We start from the raw sequence: 23,279 nt of genomic DNA, 5'->3' as shown, positions 1-23,279 counted from the left end.
ACACTCCACAATTATTCAGTTTACCCATTCTGGTAAATGAGTTAAACAGCAAACAGAATACTGGTAGAATAACCAAAGCAGTAATTTTTCTCTAAATAATCAAGACTCTATCTAAAGTATTTTATAAAGCAAAACAATCTAAAATTCCAAAACCGCTCTTAAAATAACTTATGTGATTAATCAAATCACCCTGAGTTGATGGTGTGGCTGAATTTGCCAAAGATGTCTGATATTATGAATCACCTGGGATGGCTGCTGTAAGTACCCATACAGATTTTCAGACAATCCACCTGTTCTCCTGAAGGAGAATCTCTTTGTAGAGGCCTGGGAATCTTTTCCGAAGAACCCCTCAGAGGTTCTTATTGTCAGGCAAGTATGGAAAACACTGCTATAGGGGAATCTTTTGACATTAACTGTTTTAAATTACTACTTTGGGGATTTCTTTGGAAAGTCCCAGCCCCAGAACCTTTCTGCATGTTGTCAAGTTCTATAATAACTTGAGGCAAATATTTTACTAGTTGGATAAACTGAGGCCAAAGTGCCTTGCCCTAGGTCCTTTAGTAATATCAAAACTATTAGAGAGGGTTATGTTTGATAGACAGCATTATTGATAGTTCCAGTCTTCAAAAGAAACCAGTTTTTCCTACTAACTGTGCTACAAAAAAAGAGAATTTGTAGTTTGAAAGGATTGCACAGTATTATATAGGAGGCAGAACATGAAAAGTGGTTCAATAAAACCTGGTTTCAAATTTAAGTGCAACTAATGCCTATAGAACTCGAAGTCAAAGTATCCTTTCAACCCTGCTTTCTTCTCTGTAAAATGGAGACATCAGTTGTCTTTACTGTTGTTGGCAGCACAAAATAAATAAAGACAAATAAAAGATGAATTACACAGTAGGAAATTAATAAAGTCATTGTTTTCTTTTGTAATATCATTTTCCATTCTCTTTTGTAATTGCTCACCTATGAGCTTAACTAAGGGAATGTTTTGTAAAATGTTCTAATTACCTATATATTGCAACTCAGCTTTTATAAGAGAGGTGAATAATTAAAGGAAAGAAAGAAAGAAAGAAAGAAAGAAAGAAAGAAAGAAAGAAAGAAAGAAAGAAAGAAAGAAAGAAAGAAAGAAAGAAAGAAAGAAAGAAAGAGACTTTAATTCCACATTTTCCTTTACTTTCATCTCTGTTGATGGAAACTGTCAGTGCTATAACTTATGGCTGAAAATGATTACAAACAATAATTTGGAAAAATGTAGTAACAAGGAATAACTTGAGGTAATAGAAAACTATAATTTTAAAATAAAGTTGAACTCTTCCAAAACTAGAGAACATTGCTAAGGGCTATATACAAATGACTTTAAAAAATAGAACTAAAACCACTTGAAGAAAGCCAACATTTCAATTTAGTCTTTTAGATGACTTTCTAACATCAACATATTAAGTAGTCAAATGGCATTTATTCTGATGATCAAAATGCTTCCAGAATCACATTTTATTTGCAAGAATGCCTGTGAAAACAAAATCGCTTTCATAAAAATAGATCTAATTCTATGTACTGAAAAGAAGCCTACCATATTTGGCTTATATGGCTATGAAAGGCCCATTTAACACTATCTGCCAATTACTACATATAAAAAGTAATTAAGAAGGTTTACATTATAAGAAGCCTCCTTCAGCTCTGTGTGGTTTGGTCCTTCTAATCTTAAAGCCGGGGAAAACTCTGGAAAACATTAGCACTTATTTTAGGAAATAGAATAGTTAGACTTCTATTTAGAAGAAAATTTGTAAATAGTAATTTAATGTCATATGTGTATTAAAATTCATCATATTGACCGTAAGAAAGCTATAATTAACAAATATTCAGGTCAATGATATAAATCTGGGGCAAATCCTTCAACTGTTATCTTGTGCCTCAGTTTCTTTCTAAGTCAAAAGTGGGTAATGTCACTACATACTTCATAGGGCTGCTGTGAATCTAGATGGGAAATGCTTAGAAGAGTGCTTGGCGCCATACATGCTATGTGGGCACTGAGCGGTGGTTACTAGAGCAGTCCTAGTAGCATTGAACAGGACAGAACTTACGGGGCACTGTCACACCATAGTGCTGTGTATCACTGATCAGCAGCTTTCGTTTCAGTTCATTCAAACCTACACCTACAGGACCTGAAAAACAGAATAATATAAATTCATTACTAAACAAAATAGCATATAAACATTTCTATACTTAACACACATCCACAGGACATAGAACGTGGTTCTTCTTTACATGCATCCCAAATAAAGAGCTTATCTTTAGTTGAGTTGTACATAAGAAAAAGCTAGTTGTTTTGTTGCTGTTTTTTACTTTGAAGATTGTATTCCCCACCTTTCCATTAAAAGATTAGAAATATTTGTTTTAAATGAAACATATGCAAGAATATCTGAGTATATTACCCAGTAATGGTATCCAGAAGAGACTGAAAAATAATATGTTCACCTAAAAAAAACCCAGAATTTTTCAAACTATTATCTACCATCTCGATAGTGATAATTTCAATTTTTAATGTCTTTAGATCTAATTAAATAAAATCTTTGAATCTTAATTTTATTTTAGATGCAAATCTAATGATGCCTTTTAAAGTTGCAAAACTATCAGCCGCATTTACATTTGTCAAGATCTTCTCCTACACTATGTATTTTCAGTTGGTCCTTAAACATTTGAAAACTTGTGTAGAGCTTACATATTTAAACCAATCAATGCATACATACTAAACACCTATAATGGACCAGGTATATCGTAAAAGCTGTGGAGAATCAAAGATGATAAAAGAACTGTTTTTCTTTTTAAATCCTCACCTGAGGATATTTTCCCATTGATTTTTAGAGAGAGTGGAAGAGAGAGAGGGAAAGACAGAGAGGCGTATCGATGTGAGAGAAACACATAGATTGGTTGCCTCCTGAACAAGCCCAGCCAGGGCCAGGGCCAGGGAGGAGCCTGAAACTAAGGTATGTGTCCTTGACTGGAATTGAACCCAGGACCCTTCGGTCTATAGGCCAATGCTCTATCCACTTATCCAAACCAGCTAGGGCAGGGGTGGGCAACCCCTGGCACGCGTGCCAAACATGGCACGCCAGTAACTTTTGCTGGCACACGAAACCCTCTCTTATAATCTTCCATTTACAATTTTTTTCTTAATATAGACTTTTTTATTTTTCAGATAAATTTAGTGTAGGTGCATCTTAGATAAATAAATAATTTTACATAACAAGTTATCTTAAAGACCATAGACATGGATTGACGAGAGAGGGGAAGGGCAATTTCTATGCCTCTGCCTTAACTCTCCCTGCCTTCCTAGATCCGACCAGTATTTTGGTTTCATCCACATACGCTTGTGAATCTTTGTTCTCAGTGATGAATTTTGTTAAGTCTCATAATAGGAGTAGCCTGACGGATGAAAGTAGTAGCTCATGCATATCTCTGAAGGTCACGAAATATAAACCTGATGTAAAATCTCTGTCATCAGTGATGCAGCAGCAAAAGTCCCACTGATATTATCAAACGGAGTCATAAAGTTTTCTGTTGGACTATCAGTGTACATGTATACATTAAAAAATAAATGTATTTTTCATCATCATATACTGTATTTTTGTCGCTCGAATGAATTTTATTATTTCTTCAAGGTTCTTCACATACGTAAACCTTAAGAGAAATCAAGTAGGCGTAACATGTTCTCAAAAAATTAGGGTTGGCACGCAGAAGAATTTTGAGTCAGAGATTTTGCTGGTTTTGGCACGCACTCACAAAAAGGTTGCCCACCCCTGAGCTAGGGCAAAACTCTGTTTTCAAAGAAAGAAACTGAGTTAAAGAAGTAACAGGAAATTATTAAGAAAGAGACTAGGGCCCAAAACAAAGAGCAGCTTCAAATCTGAGTCAAATCAAAAGTCAGAAGAGCACAAGCCCCAAATGGCCAACTTCTTACAACTCTGTCATGAGGGTCTATTTAATGATAGCGTCTTGTATTGGGCAGAATACAAGCTGTAGAGCCAGATTTCCCTGAGTTAGATTCCCACTTTTGTTATTTCCTTACCTGGTGATACTGAATGTTGTGATCTGAATGTGTGTGTCACCCTCCAAATTCACATGTGGAATCCTAATGCTCAATGTGATGGTGCATAAAGGTTGGGTCTTAGGAGGTGATTAAGTCATGAGGGTAGAGCCCTCATGAATGGGATTAGTGCTCTTATAAAAGAGATGTCACAGAGCTCCCTAGCTCCTTCAGCCATGATGAAAAAATGAGATATTTGTGACCTGGAAGAGGGTCACCCCAGCATGCTGGCATCGTGATCTCCAGAACTGAAAAATAAATCTGTGGTATGTTGTTATAGAAGCTGTAACGAACTAAGACAATGGACAAGTAAAAGTCTTTGAGCCTGATCAGACTTCATTCTAATTCTAAAAGTAACTATGCTCCCTTTCTGGGAGGGATAAATGAAAAATTATGTATAGTGTCTGGCACAGAATCCAGGTATTCAAGTGTTCATGCTCTTGCCTATTTCCTCTTGTAAGCTTTGAAAAGAATAAGGTTTCATGCCCGATAATGAAGAACATATATGTGTCAGAGAAGATGAAGGTAGGTATTCCAGGTAGAGGGAAAAGTGTGAGCAATGATAAAGAGGCTAGAGTTGGGGACTGTGCCTTGCTAGCTCTAATGCTATTTCTAGGCACCCTCCCCCTGTATCAAAGAATGCCCTCTGATGGCCATCCACTACCACCTTCTATCTTTCCATAAATTGTTTTCAAATACCCATTCTCTGACAACTTCCCCTTCTTCTTGTCTAAAACAGCACTTCTCAATTCTCTCTTCTCATAGTAAATGCTCTGCAATATCCCATTTGTATCCTAAATGGACTTCACAGCTAATATAACTTACAAGTACATATAATTCCTCCCTCCAAATTAATATAATTCCCTAACTGTAATAGATGAAAGATAAAAAGGTAATTTATGACAAAAAAATCTGTATTTCAATATGTAAATGTTCAGGCACAACTGTATAGAAAACATAGTGAAGTCAGATGTTTGTACCTACTTATCCTATATAATAAAAGCCTAATATGCTAAGTGTCCAGTCGTCTGGTTGTCGTTCAACCAATCAAAGCGTAATATGCTAATGATATGCTAAGGCCCCTCAACTGCTCGCTATGACATGCACTGCCCACCAGGGGGCAGGTAGTCAATCGGTCTACCAGTTGCTATGACGTGCAATATAAAGAAGTCAAATCAAGACTGGTAGGAGGGGCAGAGACATAGAATGGGCTGGTCCCACACCTACTTGTGGCAGTTAAAAATCAGGAGGACATCTCACCTGCAGACATTCTCCCCACCCACCTCCCACCCCCGAGGGACCAGGGGTCCCAGCCACACACTAGGCTCCCCAGCCCAGGGTTCCAATGCCAGAAAGATAAGTCCCATAACTTTTGGCTTAAAAATCAGTGCGGATTATGGCTGAGAGACAGAGGGCTGCTGGAGTCCCAGGTGTTCCTCTTAAAGGGCCCATGCACTGACTTCCTCAGACTCACTTGCTCTGAGCTCCAATGCTGGGACAGCAGCTCCAAAGGCACCAGGGACATAGCAGGGAGGAACGGAATTGTCTGACTTTGGGGCAAGGGCTAGAGGGGCAGCTCTCTCCCAGACAGAAGGGCTGGAAGAAGCCACCATTCCTTTGTTGAGCCCTCCGATCCAGCTTGCCATTTCTGAGTTTCCATCAACTTGGCTAACATGGTTTGCCCTACTCCAGTGATTTCCCATCCAGCATTCAAACCCACTGGAGGTGCTTCCAGTGACGTTTCCATATGAATGGCCTGTCTTGGCTCATGCTGCAGACTTTCCTAAAACCTCTCAAAGGCTCACAAACCCAAACAAGCAGCATCTGGCCTTGGCATGCCCTATAACTCTTGCTAAGCATCCCCAAGCCTGGCACTGAGGCAGCCACCTCAATTTGTAGCTTAGCCTCTACCAGGCACCTCCAAGCCCAGCCAAGTGGCAACCATCTCCAGATCACTTTATAGCTCACACCAAGTGGTCCTGGGTAGGGCACAGGCAGCGACTGACCTAGGCCTGTACCAAAGCCCCTCCCAAGAGGCCTCAGCACCCTGGTGGCCAGCTTCAGACCACACCAGAGCACCACCCAACCACCTCCAGAAGCAATATTACCAAAGGGCAGATTCAGCAGGCACCAGAGCCCTGCTAAAGTGAATCCTGCTCCATAGGGTGGCCCCTGCAAAAAAACTCCTCCACCATAGTCACTGACAGTTCTCACAACCAATGAGTCTGAGGGTCAATCCCTCCCATTGGTACCAACAGCAATCAAGGCTCAACTACAACAGGAGGCTACAAACAACTTACACAAGGGATACAACTGGACTACTTGGCTCAGGTGACCTAGACACTATGCCAATAGATCCCACAGGATACACACCACATTAGGCTACTCTACAAGACTGGGAGACATAGCAGCTTTACCTAATATATATTATAAAAAACAAAAGAAACACACCCCATGAGAAAGAACAGAAAAAAAATCCAGAAAAGAACTAAACAAAATGGAGACAAGCAATCTCCCAGATGTAGAGTTCAAAACACTGGTAACAAGGATGATCAGTGGTCTCAGCAAGAACCTAAAGAGATAGGACACATAAAAATGGAGACAGAAAACAACAACAACAAAAGAACCAGTCAGAAATGAAGAATACAATAACTGAAATGAAGAATACATTACCAGGAGTTAATAGTAGAATAGAGGAATCAGAGGACTGAATCAGCAATTTGAAAGACACGGTAGCAGAAAATAAAAAATCAGAACAGCAAGAAAAAAGAATTTAAAAAAATGAGGATAGTTTAAGGGGCCTCTGGGACAACATCAAGTGTACCAATATTTGCATCACAGGGGTACCAGAAGGAGAACAGAAAGAGGAAAGAATGGGAAACCTATTTGAACAAATAATAATGGAACTCTTCCCTAAAATGGTGAAGGAAATAGACATATAAGTCCAGGAAGCGCAGAGAGTCCCAAACGAGATGAATCAAAAAGACCCACACCAAGACATATCAAATGCAAAAAGTTAAAGGCAAAGAGAGAATCTTAAAAGCAGCAAGAGAAAAGCAGTTAGTTATCTACAAGGGAGCACCAATATGACTCTCAGTTGATTTCTCAGGGATATTTTGAAGGCCAGAAGTGATTGGCATGGAATATTCAAAGTGATAAAAAGCAAGGACATACAACCAAGATTACCCTACCCAACAAAGCTACCATTTAGAATCAAAGGATAAATAAAGAGCTTCCCAGACCAGAAAAAGCTAAAGGACTCATCACCATCAAACCAGTATTACAATAAATGTTAAAGGGACTTAAGCACAAGGAGATAAAAATATAAATAATAAAATGGCAATAACTACACATGTATCAAAAATTACTTAAGCCTGACCAGTGTGGCTCAGTGGTTGAATGTCGACCCATGCAATAAGAGGTCACCAGTTCGATTCCTGATCAGGATACATTCCTAGGTTGCAGGCTTGATCCGCAGGAGAGGACATGCAGGAAGCCATTGACTGATGATTCTCTCTCATTTATGTTTCTATCTCTCTCTCTCCCTTTCCTTCCTCTCTCTAAACATCAATAAAAACATATTAAAAATTACTTTAAATGTAAATAGACTACATGCTCCAATCAAAAGATACTGGGTGGCTGAATCGGTAAGAAAACAAGACCCTACAAATGCTGCCTATAAGAGACTCACTTGAGATTAATAGACACACAGAGACTGAAAGCAAAGACATAAAAAATGATATTTCATGGATGTGGGAAAAATGCTGGGGTAGCAATACTTATAGACAAATAGACTTTAAAATAAAGGCTATAACAAGAGACAAAGGAGACCTGGCACTTTTACTTCTGGGTATTTGTCCAAAGAAACTCAAAACACTAATTCAAAAACACATATGCATCCATATGTTCATTAGAGCATTGTTTATAGTTGCCAAGATATGAAAGCAACTCAAGTGTTCATCAATGGATGAGTGGATAGAAATAAAGTGGTACATATATACAACAGAATATAACTCAGCCATAAAAAGAATGAGATCTTGCCGTCTGCAACAACAGGGATGGACGTAGTGGGTATTATGCTAATCGAAATGTCAGACAGAGAAAGACAAATACCACTTGATTTAACTTATATATGGAATCTAAAAAACAAACAAGATAGAAACAAATTCATAGACACAGAGAACAACTGATGGTTGCCAGATGGGATGGGAATTGGGAAATCGGTGAAAAGGGGGGAGGGATTAAGAAGTACAAATTGGCAGCTATGAAAATAATCATGGGCACATAAAATACACCATAGGGAATGTAGTCAATATTGTAATAACTATGTATGGTGTCAGATGGTTACTAGATTTATCAAGGTGATCACTTAGTAAGTTTTAGAAATGTCTAATCACTATATTGTATACCTGAAACTAATAAAATCTTGTAGGTCAAGTGTAATTAAAAAATAAAAAGTTTTTTTTTAAAGAAAGCACAGGAAAATGAAAGCTCAAAGGTACAGGTAAACATTAGAATAAGACTAGCAATTGGATAGAAGTCATAGGTAAGACTTAGTGGAATATGATAAGGGCACAGCCTGAATTGAGAAAGGGATAACATGTCAAGGATATAGAAGTGAATAAAATCATTCTTTTGCAAATGACCTGCACTTTACATCTAAGTTCAGTGTAACAATAGTCCCCTGCTCCTCCCCAGGGACTGGACAGTGCTAGACTGTCACAGAAGGCACACCTCTTATTTTGCAACCCCACCATATGTTGAGTCATTAATTCAGTCCCTGAATGTCTAGCACAAAGTTTATAAGTTGTGTGTGACACAGGTCAGATTTTTATACTGCAGAAATGTGAAGTCTACATCCCTGACCCCCTCAGCCATTTTGACATTTTAAAATAATCCTCAAAAATGTCCTTTTTGATCACTGTTGGGCAGTACTTTGCTGTCAAGAACCACTGATCTAAGACTTAAGCACCTGGCCATTGTCATTCTCTGCACTTCACTCCGACCACCATTTTGGGTAACCTCAATAACCCCGTGAACACCCTCTGAAACACTAACATCTTACTTCCCTGATCCCTGATCTCTAGAGACCTTTCTCTAGTTCACTTACTGAGAAAACCTTGACTCTGCTATCACTAGGAGATAATTTATTACTAAAATATTAAATTCAACCTTCCCAATATGACTTCAATCTCTGCTCCTTTTATTTATTTATTTATTAAAATATATTTTCATTGATTTATTATGCATCTAGACCAGGGGTGGGCAAACTTTTTGACTCGAGGGCCACAATGGGTTCTTAAACTGGACCGGAGGGCCGGAACAAAAGCATGGATGGAGTGTTTGTGTGAACTAATATAAATTCAAAGTAAACATCATTACATAAAAGGGTACGGTCTTTTTTTTTTTTAGTTTTATTCATTTCAAAAGGGCCGGATCCGGCCCGCGGGCCGTAGTTTGCCCACGGCTGATCTAGACTCATCTATCTAGACCAGTGGTTCTCAACCTTCCTAATGCCGCGACCCTTTAATACAGTTCCTCATGTTGTGGTGACCCCCAATTTCCTTGTTACAAATTGAACATAATTAAAGCATAGTGATTAATCACAAAACAACATGTAATTATATATGTGTTTTCCGATGGTCTTAGGTGACCCCTGTGAAAGGGTCGTTCAACCCCCAAAGGGGTCACAACCCACAGGTTGAGAACCGCTGATCTAGACCATCCTTTACCCTTCTCCCTAGTCATCCACTCTTATGCCTTCTCTTAGAAATTTTTCTTAAATCTTTACCTATATTACTTCTAGCTCCTTTCCCTCAGCACTTAAAATTCTCTCCTACCTTAAAACAACAATAAAAAACACAAAAGTCCCTTAACCTTATGCTCTCCTCCAGCTACTGCTCACTCCTATCTCTACCATCCTGGCCCAAGCTTCTGTCATTTCTTACCAGCATCTCTCATTCTTCCTCCACTGTGTACAGAATCAAATATAAATTCTTTAATAGGTTTATAGAGATTGGATGTTTTAAGCTACATTTATATTTCTACTATTCACTCTTGCCACTCCTTCATTACAATGCACACGCCAGCTACATACGATTTCTGCTGCTTCCTGAAATGTGGCAGGTTCTCTTTTGTGTTGGGTCCTCATCACATGCTCCTTGCTTTTGCAAGAACACTCTGTCCTTTCTTCTCCTGTGCTAATTCTTGCTTAAGATTCAGCTTAGGCATCTGAGGGAATCTTCCCTAGAGGTTTAAATTTGGGTCAGGTACCAAGTCCTTGAGTTCCCTGTACTCCCACTCCAAAGTTATCCTCTAACACAGTGGTCCTCAACCTTGGCTGCACATTAGAATCACCTGGGAATCTTCTTAAAATCCTGATTTCTGGGCCTCATCCTCCGGAAATTCCGTTTCTTTGTTACTAATGTTGTGGCCCCACCCCATAACAAAGAAACAGCATTTCCGGAGGATGAGGCCCAGAAATCAGGATTTTAAAAAGATTCCCAGGTGATTCTAATGTGCAGCCAAGGTTGAGAACCACTGCTCTAACAGAAATGAGCTCTGTGAAAACAGGTGTCATCTACTTTTTCACCAGTTGTTTCCCTAGCTGGTGAATTGTAGGCACTCATTAGTTTGTTTTATTTATTTAAATTTACTTAGTAATTATGCTGTGATGGAGGTAAAACTATTTGTTGAATGAGCCAAAGAAGACCAAACAAGTGAGAGTTAAAGATAAAAAGCATTTGCAGCCAGAATGCCTAGATACGATGGTTAGTTAGGTAACGTACTCAAGGTCACTAAGAGAAGTTGGCGGAGCTCAAGTTTGAACTTGGCTCTCTTGATCTTAAAATAAAGAAAAGCAGAGGGGAGGGTGATGAACAGAGATCTGGAATAGTGAGTTTAAGGGAAGGAAGTCTATCTACCTAAACTCAGACAAGGACTGCAATGTAATAGGCCAGGGCTAGGAAACCCTTATAAACATAGTCACCTCAAGGTAAAACTTGAGACTGAGAAGATGAGATCGTAACTGTCTACAAAATGCCAGACACCATCCAGGGGTATATATTTTATATACTATGAAGGAACAAAAATATTTAATGTACCAAAGCTTACTTTTTAAAATAAATAGAAAACAAATGAGAAAAACAAGAGGTATTACAATGGGGCTATATTCTCTGTACAGATAATACAAACTCAATTAAATATGCTCAAAGAAAAAGATAGAAGCAAACAAAACACTAAAACTTAAATAGGGGGTCCTTGCCTACCACTCCTCTCCCCCCGCACCCCAACACACACACACACACACACACACACACACACACACACACACACGAGGCACCCAGGACAAAGGGGCGTGATGTGAATTTACTGTTTGTTCAGTTGGTATCAGCTCTGGAGTGCTTGCCAAAGTGAGATACTTTGCTGAGTGAGAATCTAGCTTTTTCTTTTCTCTTTTTTATTTCTTCTACTACCCACGGCAAAAAATCCCAATGATTTGAGTGCTGGAGGAAAAACTAGGTATGTTTGAATTAGTGGAGAAAAGTATGCTGTCTCTAATGTGATGGCCTTAAATTTTGACTATGGTCAATTTTAGCTCTCATATAACCTAACTCTTTGTAGCGAGCCTGCTTCACTGCACACTCATGGAGTATGCCAAGAATGTTCAGTGGCAAATGATTTTATTTGAAAAATTTTCCCTAGATTAGACTTGAGGTCATCAACTTCAAAGGTGGGAGTATCATCACAAAAAGGTTAAAACAGGGATAAAATTTCAATCTTTCTTACTACAAAATTGCCCAGTAGGGCTAAAAACAGCATTTTCCCTGACAGGCCGTTGGCTCAGTCCTGCCATTTACACTGGAGAAGTTCTACTGTTTCTCCTCTTTAGATCTTGACATTTAGACCACAGCTTAGATTTCACATTCCTATCCTGTTTCTGTCTAGGACTAGGCACATTTTTAGTTGGCTGGTTCCTATTTACTAGTATAATACAAAATCTGTTTATACTGTAGTCAATTTAGGATGCAAACTGAGTTAGGTTCATTTGTGTGCCTCTGCAATGGGACAGATTCATTTCCCCTTCAATATATAAATTTTTATGACAACTGGTAAAATACATTTATGCATATGTATATAAATAAGTTATAGTTTTCAATTGTGCTTGTTAATGATAAAGAGAAGCAAAGGAAACTACCTATCTAGCATGGATTTAAATCACAAACAACAGGTTTTGGAATGATGATGATGATGGTTATGATGACTACAACAACGACGACAACGACGATGGCGTTATGTAGTCATGTGTCATGTGGTTACATGGCAAGCATGTCACATGTCTACGCACACCATTCCTAATCCTGAAAACATCTCTGCAAAAAAGGGATTGTCCTCATTTTACATATGAGAAAATGAAGACAATCAAAGGTTAATTTTTCTAAGGTCACACATCTGGAGTTGTTTAACTGGTATTCAAAGCCTGTCTGTCAGACTCCAAAGTCTACATTCTTTCCATTCTACCTATTACCTTATCAAAAGAATGCCAATGAAACACCAAATCGGGTAGCCAGCTGCTCCATTGTCTGTTTCTGGCTAATCCATAACTTCATGAAGTTTTTTACCCTGTTCCAAGCTACCCCACATTTTAGGTAGTGATGACTATCTGTGCTTGTTGAATAAGAAAAGTTTCTGGCTACAAAACATGGCAGAAGCCCAACCTAGGGAATCTCGAAACTCATTCTGTGCAGAACTTCTGAGAAGTCTAAACTCAACTTCATGAAGATGGTGTGCACAGGCCTGGGTAATACACACTTGGGCACATCTATCAGGATTCTTGATTCAGGACTAAAAACAAACAAACAAAAAACCAAATACAACCATGAGAGAGAGAAATATCGATGAAAGAGAACCATCGATTGGTGCCTCCTACACTCCCCCTACCAGGGATCAAGCCCACAACCCAGATATGTTTCCTGACTGGGAATCACCAGTGACTAGTGCATGGGATGACACTCAACCAACTAAGCCACACTGGTCAGGGCAAGAATGTTTCTATTCGAACCAGAAATGTAAGTATTTCTGTTACATTTTTCAAAATTTCATGTAAATTACAAAATCACTTTGCAAATTCTGGGAAGAATGAAGCCATGTTTATCAATCCCATTAGTTGAAATTCTTGTAAAAAATGTCAATTGGATAATTAAGATTAGAAAGGCGTATTTTTTAATTACTTTTGTGCATTTAATTAGTAATTCACTAATTAAATGCAACCATGAGAGAGAGAATATCGATGAAAGAGAACCACTGATCAGCTGTCTCCAACATGCACCCCTCAACCCCCGGTGACTGAGCCTGCAACCCAGGCATGTGCCCCGCCTGGGAATCGAACCGTGATCTCCTGGTTCATGGGTCGACGTCCAATCCCTGACCCAAACCAGCCAGGAGTAACTCACTCTTGAAAGTAGGAAACAGTGTTGTATGTGGTTTTATATAAACATTCATTTACTTCAACCAAAGAAATATAGTCCATTTAGGGTATCAATTAAATGATGCTAAAATTTCTAGTTAAAAGTTTACATTTAAGAAAATATTCATTCACATTAACTGCAAAAAATGCCTTTAATTTTATCTGAAAGAGAAAAAAAATTAAAAATCCATATGTAAATTCCTGGTCTTCATTTATATAGGAGCATTTAGACATATACTGCTTTAAAATATCACTATCACATTCCTAAATTAAAAAAAAAAGTTTATGGCAAAAGTTTGTACTTTGGTGCTTCAACCATCTACTTATTTGTGTGTTAAGTGCAGATGCTGAGTGAATGATTATGCATTAGAACAATAATGTATTACTACTGTGAATACAATTTTAATAAAATTAATAAAATGTGGTATATATATTTTTAATGACACTCATGTAAGTCTACAAAGAATGAGTAATTTTTATTTGTAAATGTCCAGCATAGAACTTAGTTGTAGTTCTTCTTAAGGCTGATGAGCATCAAATTGAATATAATAATGTAAATACACATAAAAAGACAATAACCATGCTAAAGATTATAGTGTTAGTAACCTGTTAGGAAAGGAACTTCTGAGAAAGGGAGATACAAGTAGGTGCAAATAAGCCAAATTTGTTGTAACACACTAGATATTCATGTAACAGTCATAATGGATTAATGATAAAATACATTCTTATTTGGATTTATGTCCAATGTTAAATTATATATTAGAAAGAAATCTGTTGTTCTGACCAAGCACTATTCACTTTTGCTACTGATCTTCGTACATCTTGGCACAAACATAAAAATGGCATATTAGCCTGGCCAGTGTTACACAGTGATTGAGTGTTGACCCATGAACGAAGAGGTCATTGGTTTGATTCTGGTCAGGATACATGCCCGTGTTGTGGGCTCAATCCCCAGTAGGAGGCATGCAGGAGATTTTTATGGTATTGGCCAGACTTGTTACTCTTACCATCCAGAGAAAAATGTCAGAATTACTGGAACCTGCAATAAATATCCAAACTGCTTTTGTTACCTAAAAACACATTTACTCATTTGATTTACTGCAAGACAAATAAAGCAAAATCTCTAGGTATTGCTCAGATCAATCACATGTTGTAAAAAATGTACTTATCATATTGTAGCACTTCTATTTTTGTTGCTCTAAGCATAAAATAAAACAACCATACTATTATTTATATCTAACTTGCAGTCTTATAATAATCACATTAATGGGTGGCTAGATTTTTGGACTGGAGAGGGACAAATCTGTTTATAACACTAAATTTAAAGTTCCCTGGGAATCAATCTGTATAGAAAATGTAGCAACTTAGCAACAAGCCCTGATAGCGGCTCAGATTTTCTTTTCTCTGTCGGGAAAAAAAAATGCTATTTGTGAAGTATCATCTGAATGCTACTGTCAAAAAAAGAAGAAAAGAAAAAGGGAGTGGGGAGCTTGTTGAAAGAGCATCATTTTTCCAAAGCAGCTATTTATTCTAGACTTATGTAAACCAAGTCCTGTCTCACTCCTACCTCAAGGCTATGACAAAAGTGCAAAATTAAAAGATAAAAATAAAACCACCTGTCTTCCTTAGCTAAGCAGAAGAGAGCATGGACAACTTTCTTACTTCAAGAGTCTGTTAAAAAATTTGGCCTTTCCAATGAGGTACCATGATCTTCTGATTCAAAATAAAAAATTCTTGATTCCTCCAAATCCTCTTAGCTTTAACTGTCTCCTTTTTAATTTATTTTTTTATTTTTCAATTTAAATCATATTAAATTTATTGGGGTAACACTGGTTATTCGGCTTCTACAGCATATATCACAGTTAAACAATTATACAATTAACTTTATTATTACTAATTTATTATAATTTTTTTGGTGTGTGTATCTCCTCCCATTAGAATGTAAACACCACAAGGGCAAAAATGTTTGTGTTATTCACTAACAAACCCACATGCTGAGGAAGTACCTGATCCAGTAGGTACTCCATAGAAATCAGCTGAATAAACATAATTGTAATTGGTGCCCAGAAATTAAGCTGGAGTATAAACATTTAAGACCAACCGATGTCATAAAAAACCAACGAGATTCTAATAAAGATCATATTTACGTCTTATATACAAGGATTATAATTTTAAATCCATCCCACACTCATAAATCCAATGATGACTTTGGGATTTACAGGTGCCTATATAAAACCCTCTAGAGCAGAATAACTCCTACAAGCCTTCAATCAAAGGTCAACTAAAGCTTTGGGAATTCTAACAAACATATTAACACTCACATTTAGTTTTGAGTTACTTTTCTCTATGCTTTATGTGGGATACCTTTTTGTTTTGCTATAGTTTTATGGAAAAATTATGACAGTCTTATAAATGTCTATTCAAACCACCTCACAAAGTCTTTATACAGAATATAAAAGTCAGCACAAAGGAGGGCAGAACAGTACTTAGAGCTCAAACTAAGAACATGAAACATAAAGGAACGTTTATTATTGCCTCTTATGCCTTGTAACCAGACAGAACAAGTCACAAATTGTCTGAATATTCACAAGATGAATTTTTGCTCTTCTATTGGCTTAAGATTTAAGTGTTTTACAGTTTTTGAACACGAAAGCTTTCTAACACACATTATTTGCTTTATTACTTTCCTTTGAAAAGTCAAGTTTCACCAAAGATAAAACTTATGTAGAAAAATGGACTAAATGCCTAACATTTGATCTTAAGATACTTTTTGGAAAATACTTTTAAATGCAGAAGGGAATATAACACAAACTGTCACTGAGATGTTTTAGTGGCTGAAATGTGGCTTTGGAAATGAAATACTTCTCATAAAGCTCAAAGTCCTCCACTTTCATATTTTTGCCATGTTAATAACTTGTTAGATTTTAATTTCTTGAACATTAACTCCAAGAATAAAAATCATGCAATATTGTGGTAACAATCCAGGGAAAATAAAAACTATGTACCTTCTTAACAATCCTAATACATAAAAACCCAGGGTCCCTAACAACTAAGACGACTGAAAGCTCCACTGAATCCCAGGCTGTGCGCACAGCAGGCTCCAGTGGGCAGGGACTGGCGAGCGGGCTGAAATGCTGAGAGGCGGGGCTGATCAGTGGCTACCTTGGCTGCTGGTGAGGCCCAGAGAGAGAGAGAAGCAGGGTCTGATCCGCAGCCTCGCCAGCAGCCCCGCCTCTCTCTCTCTCTCTCTAAGAGATCAGCAGTGCAGCCTGCTCGCCAGCAGCCTGGGGTGGATGTTGATCAGTCCCGCCCCTCTGATCAGGCCCAGAGATAGACCTGGAGACACTGACTGGCATAGAAACTGACCAATCAGAATTAAATCTGGGTGAATGTGAGGAGCCAATGGCTGCCTAGGAGGCGGAGCTTTTGATGCTGACTGGCATAGAAACTGACCAATCAGAACTTAACCTGGTGAACTGTGAAGGCAGAACCTAAGGTGGGGGCTGAGGAGGGGTTTTACGGGCAATAGCTGTTTGGTGTAAGGTGTAAGAAAGCAGTTCAATTTTTTAATGACTGATTTGGCAGTATAGTGCATATGGCTGGCTATCAGTCCAGATATAGGGATTATTTATTTTTGTCTGCTAAGAGCATCTCCTGCTGAAAAAGGCTTTTCCCACCATTTAAGCAATCCTATCCTATATAATCTATCTATATTAATAAAAGGATATTATGCTAATTAGACCGGGTCAACCGGACAAAGCCATGATAGTGGGGGCTGAGGCAGAGGGAGGGCAGTTGGGGGTGAAATCAGGCTGGCAGGGGGTTAGGGGCAATCAGGCCAGCAGGGGAGGGCAGGTGGGGATGAGATCAGGCCAGCAGGGGAGGGTAGTTGGGGGTGAGATCAGGCCGGCAGGGGAAGGCAGTCAGGGGCGATCAGGCAGGCAGAGGCAGTTAGGGGTGATCAAGCAGTTAGGCAGAGAGGTTAGGGGCGCTCAGGCAGGTGAGCAGTTAGGAGCCAGGGGTCCCATATTGTGAGAGGGATGTCCCCAACTGGAGAGGGTGCAGGCTGGGCTAAGGGAACCCCCCTCCCCCGCCCCGTGCACAAATTTTATGCACCGGGCCACTAGTCTATATATATAAAAACCCTAAGTGACCGGTCTACCGCTCGACCAGTCTACTGTTTGACTGGTCGCTATGACATACACTGACCACCAGGGGGTAGACGGTCAACGCAGAAGATGCACCCTGGTGGTCAGTGCAATCCCACAGTGGGACACCACTCAGATGACCAATGGGCACCAGACGCCGGGCTCATTGTTGGCAAGCGCAGCTGCGGCAGCACGAGCCTCTCCCACCTCCAAGGGAGCACTACTGAGCGATGGCAGAGGCAGGCGCTGTGGGGCCGGAATGAGCAGGAGTGGCATGGCACCTGGCCCAGGCTCAGGCTCCTCCCCGGCCGCCTGCTGCTTCACACACTAGTATATCCCTTAAGAGGTCCCGGATTGCGAGAGGGTGCAGGCAAGGCTGAGGGACCCCACCAGTGCACGAATCCATGCACTGAGCCTCTAGTATTTATCTAATAGTTTCAAAGCAAACACAATTATTCCCAATGGCTTTGAAAACACTGAGAAAAACAAATTAGTCTTGAGGAGGACCAGGATGCTTATACACTTTCTATATTCCTACACCTGTTGTAATAGCCAAGGAACTATTTCCTAAGTATATGATTTCTACAATAATGAAAAGTAAATAGCTAATTCAGGAACAATCCAGAATTTCCAAAATTCAAGTCCACTGCTTGATTTCCTTTTAGTTGATAAATTGCTAAATAATCTAATTTAATTTATAAGTATTTGGAACATTAATAATCAAAATCAGCAGAAACCTATTCATATTTTAACATTTCATGTTCAACCTACATTTTTAGTTAAAATAGAAGAGTTACTGTTTATTAAAACCTAACTGAGGTACTAGGAATTGATCTAAGTCTTTGCAAATACTATTTCATTTAACTCTCAAACAAACCTAGAAAGCAGATGCTCTTATTATCCTCATTTTTCAGATGAAGAAAAAAATGCCCCAAGAAAATCTGAAATGTTCAGGTGTCACATGGTTACGGAAGAGCAGAACTGGCTGGAAGGCAGCCTGCCTTACCCCAGAGGCCTGTTTCTCACTGTCTCCACCACTCACCTCACAGGATGTAACAGACTCCAGAAAATAAACTCTCAAAGTCTAATACTACAAATGGGCTACACAACCAAGTTTAAGGTTTTCTGAACAATGACCACACAGAAGGAAGCGAATAACAGGAAACACTTTTGAAGGACAGTTACATACTACAACCCTGGCTGCCACTTTTCACTATGGAAGATCATGCTCCAAAAAGGTCACAGTGATGGAAAGGAGAGGATTAAAGCCTGGCTGGGTGGCTCAGCTGGAGCGACATCCCGTGCACCAAAAACAGTTTGTGGGTTCGATTCCCAGTCAGGGCACATGCCTCAATCATGGGTTTGATCCCTAGTCAGGGTGCATTCAGGAGGCAACTGATCAATGTTTCTCTCTCACATGCATGTTTCTCTCTCTCTTTTCCTTTCTCTCTCTCTCGAATCAATAAAACCATATCCTTGGGTAAGGATTAAAAAACACACACAATTAAATCACTTTCCACTATGGGAAATCAAGGCCACAGTGATGGTAAGGGTGGGATTAAAAAGTTAAAAATTATATTATACCAGAAACTGCTTCATAATAGGGAAATAAAGTGTTAGGGACTAAAGACTTTCTTATAAGAATTTTATCATACAAGCTGAAAATAATAATAAATCCGTAGATTAAAGCAGACATACCAAATCTAAAATATCACTGAACAAATCCTAAACAGAAAATTAAGACAAAACCAGAGGCTTTAAAATCATCATTTAAACACATGTTAACAAAGTACAAAATAAGTGTGACATCAAAATAAATTGCAGCCAGTTTACAACTACCAACAAAAGAAGGTAATGGCAAGTGAACCCATTTCAACACAGTAACCAGACTATCCTGTGCGCACAGCCTCTCTACATTTGCATTGTAACCAATAGCAGCAGCCGAAAAGCAAAAGACACTCCAGAATCAGCCTGGGTATCTGGAAACTTGGGAGAGATCAGACACTGTGCTAACAAGATCCCCAGTTGTCTCGATGTGTGTGTAAATTTGAGAAGCCCTGGAGCAGAGGCTGAGGCCGATGGGAAAGGGAGGGCTCCTCCCTCTGAGCACTGACACGAATGCTGTCTCTGCCACAAAAAACTTACCTAGAGGCAGCCTGAAGTCTGAAGGCAGAGCAGAGACTAAGGCAGTGATGGCGAACCTATGACACGCGTGTCAGAGGTGACACGCGAACTCATTTTTTTGGTTGATTTTTCTTTGTTAAATGGCATTTAAATATTTAAAATAAATATCAAAAATATAAGTCTTTGTTTTACTATGGTTGCAAATATCAAAAAATTTCAATATGTGACACGGCACCAGAGTTAAGTTAGGGTTTTTCAAAATGCTGACACGCCGAGCTCAAAAGGTTCGCCATCATTGGACTAAGGTCAAGCCCGGCCTTGCCTTGGTGACGGGGAGGATGACCCCAGGTGGGCTGCCCAACAAGTAACAGAGTGGAGAGGGATAAAAAACAAGGAAAATCGCCTGGGATACTTCGGAATAGCCGGTGAATTTTAAGGAGGGCGAAAGTAAGATAGTAATGACTAGTGCAATGAGCGGCCATGCCTAGACCTGCAGTGAAGGCAAAGCAGGGCCAACACCTGCTAACCTGACCGAGGGAGGCCCTACGTGGAAATACGCAGCTCAGCGCCCTGAAGGGGCACGGGCTTTATGTGAACAATGGGTGAGATTTTTTAGCTGGAAACTTCAAGTACGATGTTCTTTGCAGTGAAATTCTTACTCTCTCACTTATTTCATCCGAATTACACACAAACGCAGACACTTACCAACCAAGACAACAAGTCTGTATTTCTCATTCATTTGTCGCCGATATGGGGTTACTTCCTCATATGTGGGTACATCAGCTGTATCATATTGATCACTCTTCTTACATTCATACATGGTTTTATTTGTTTTCTTATCTTTTCTACTTAGACGGAAACTTCTTCTAAAACCAGCTGTAAACAGAAAAAAAATTATTTCTAGTAATAAGAACTAAAAAAAGAAACCCCCTCAAAAAACAAAAATAAAAAACCCTCAAAGTTGCATCAGATTTTTGTTACACCATATTATTGTTACAAGTGCACTTAGTAAGAGAATAAAAATAGATGCTACACAGTTTCATTAAAATAACAATTGATAAGATAATTACCTAACATTTAAATATATAGCTATAATGACATAAATTTTATTTGGTTCTAAATCATAGAGTTTTCTTCAGAAATCAACGAGTAAAATAACTGTTATAAAGCAAAATAAGGAAGTCAGAAAGCATGAGGATAATTTATCATGGACTGAATGATGAACACATTTGATAAGAAAAAATTAAAAGCACTTTAAAAACATTTTAAATATAAACGATGGATTCTCTCATTCATAAACACTGGAATATTTCATGTCATATTCTAAGCATAGCCTAACAACATACCTGGGGCACAGACAGGATCTACTGTTAAGAAAGAAAACTAAATTAGGGAAAGCATAATGTCAAACAGGCCTATGCGTGGGATCAGGCTGATAGATCTAGCCTGTTCCTAAAAGCAAGTTATTTAATTCCCATGAGATTCCAGGGGAATGGAATCATGGACCTAGCTGCCTCACGTCTTCTTCTATGGAAACTATATGTTTTTACTAGTATGATCTGAAGCCTACTGAAATTTGAAAATGTTTCATAGTTTCAATTGTGTACTCATCAACAGGTCATATAATCTTTTGCTAAGATAAATTTTTAAGTATTTAAATAAATGCCATGTCTGCTTAAAGCATCCTCTCCAACTCACTGCTATCACTTAACACGTGGGCTTAAAAAGCTCAGCTAGAGTTCCTTTCCTCAGTCAATTCCCATTTTATTCTGATTGATTTTCATGTTGTTGCAGTATTCTGGTTTTATTTCTTTTCTAGAATAGTGACATTTACCATATGCATCATTCAAGAACTCATAAGCTGTGCAATCAACTCTTAACCAAACCAACCTTTATACGCTCTCAAAAATCCAGACTTTAAGACAGAGAAAACAACCTACTTATCAAAACATATAGTATATTCTGCATCAGCTCTATAGTACAAAACAATATATATGTATTATATATCTATTTTAAAGACTTTTTTACATTACTCTTTTTTAAAAACATATTTTTATTAATTTCATAGAGGAAGGGAGAGGGAGAGAGAGATAGAAACATCAATGATGAGAGAGAATCATTGATTAGCTGCCTCCTGCAAGCTCCCCACTGGGGATCAAGCTGCAACCCAGGCGTGTGCCCTGACTGGGAATTAAACTGTGATCTCCAGGTTCACAGGTCAACACTCAACCACTGAGCACACTGGTCAGGCCAAAACATAAAAAAAATATTCTCTTTAAAAAGAATATTGAGTTTGACACAGAGAAAACTTTAAAAATAAATCTATTTTTATAACAAAATATAAGACTATAATAACTAATCTGTGTGAATTTCAGGGAACATAAAGAAAAAGAATAATTATTAGCATTGGATTTAAGAAGTTAATAGGATTCCAAATAAAGGCAATATTAAAAAACAATTATCAATGACTAGGGAGTTTCAGCTTAATAAAAATCAATCAACATACTGATATTGAATGAAAAAATAAATCTGATAATATATTCCTGTGGACCACCAAGTCTCATTCTGATTTTGAGGAAATACTCAGATTATTTGAGGGGAAACATTTACAAAGGATTTGAAATGAGGAAGATAATTGCTCTAAAACTCGTTGATCAAAAAGATAAAGAGAAAAAAGTGAACAGGATAAGTGGTATAAAACACATTGGTATTTTATATAAGACTAGAGGCCAGGTGCACAAAAATTTGTGCACTTGGGGGGGGGGAAGGGGGGTCCCTCAGCCCGTCCTGTGCCCTCTCGCAGTCTGGGACCCCTCAGGAGATAATGACCCGCTGGCTTAGGCCTGCTCCCGGGTGGCAGAGGGCAGGCCCAATCCCTAGGTGCAGCCCCTGGTCCGGCTCAGAGCAGGGCCGACTGGGGAGTTGGGGCGCCGCCCCCTGTCATGCACAGAGCAGGGCGGATCGGGAGGTTGCGATGCCACCCTCAGTCACGCTCAGGGTAGGGCTGATTGGGGGGTGGGGCACCGCCCCCTGTCACACTCAAGGCATGGTCGATGGGGAGGTTGTGGCGCCACCCCCTGTCACGCACAGAGCAGGGCTGATCAGGGGGTTGGGGGCGCTGCCCCCTGTCACTCACAGAGCAGGGCCCATCAGGGGGGTTGGGGCTCCATACCCTGTCACATACAGAGCAGGGTCTATCAGGGGGTTGGGGAGCTCCCCCCTGTCATGCACAGAGCAGGGCCGATAGGGGAGCTGGGGCACCGCCCCCTGTCACACACAGAGCAGGGCCCATCCAGGGGGGTTGGGGCTCCATACCCTGTCACGCACAGAGCAGGGCCGATCAGGGTGTTGAGGAGCTCTCCCCTGTCACTCACAGAGCAGGGCCGATAGGGGAGCTGGGGCACCGCCCCCTGGTCACAACACAGAGCAGGATGATCCAAGGAGTTTGGGCGCTGCA

General features: G+C 39.3%; 1 protein-coding gene across 1 annotated transcript in view; it reads right to left on the bottom strand.

Moving 5' to 3' along the window:
* The window catches only part of MPP7 (membrane palmitoylated protein 7), a 159,817-nt gene that overhangs the window by 13,926 nt on the left and 122,612 nt on the right, over positions 1–23,279 (bottom strand). Inside the window, exons 11-12 of the mRNA XM_023746378.1 lie at positions 20,528–20,698; positions 2,082–2,162 (exon numbers count right to left, since the gene is read on the bottom strand). Of these exons, the coding sequence (XP_023602146.1) occupies positions 2,082–2,162; positions 20,528–20,698 (252 nt within the window). The remainder of the gene's footprint in view (positions 1–2,081; positions 2,163–20,527; positions 20,699–23,279) is intronic.

The sequence above is a fragment of the Myotis lucifugus genome, unplaced genomic scaffold, assembly GCF_000147115.1.
Source record: "Myotis lucifugus unplaced genomic scaffold, Myoluc2.0 scaffold_668, whole genome shotgun sequence".
NCBI classification, from domain to species: domain Eukaryota; kingdom Metazoa; phylum Chordata; class Mammalia; order Chiroptera; family Vespertilionidae; genus Myotis; species Myotis lucifugus.
This window is presented reverse-complemented; position numbering and strand designations above follow the sequence as displayed.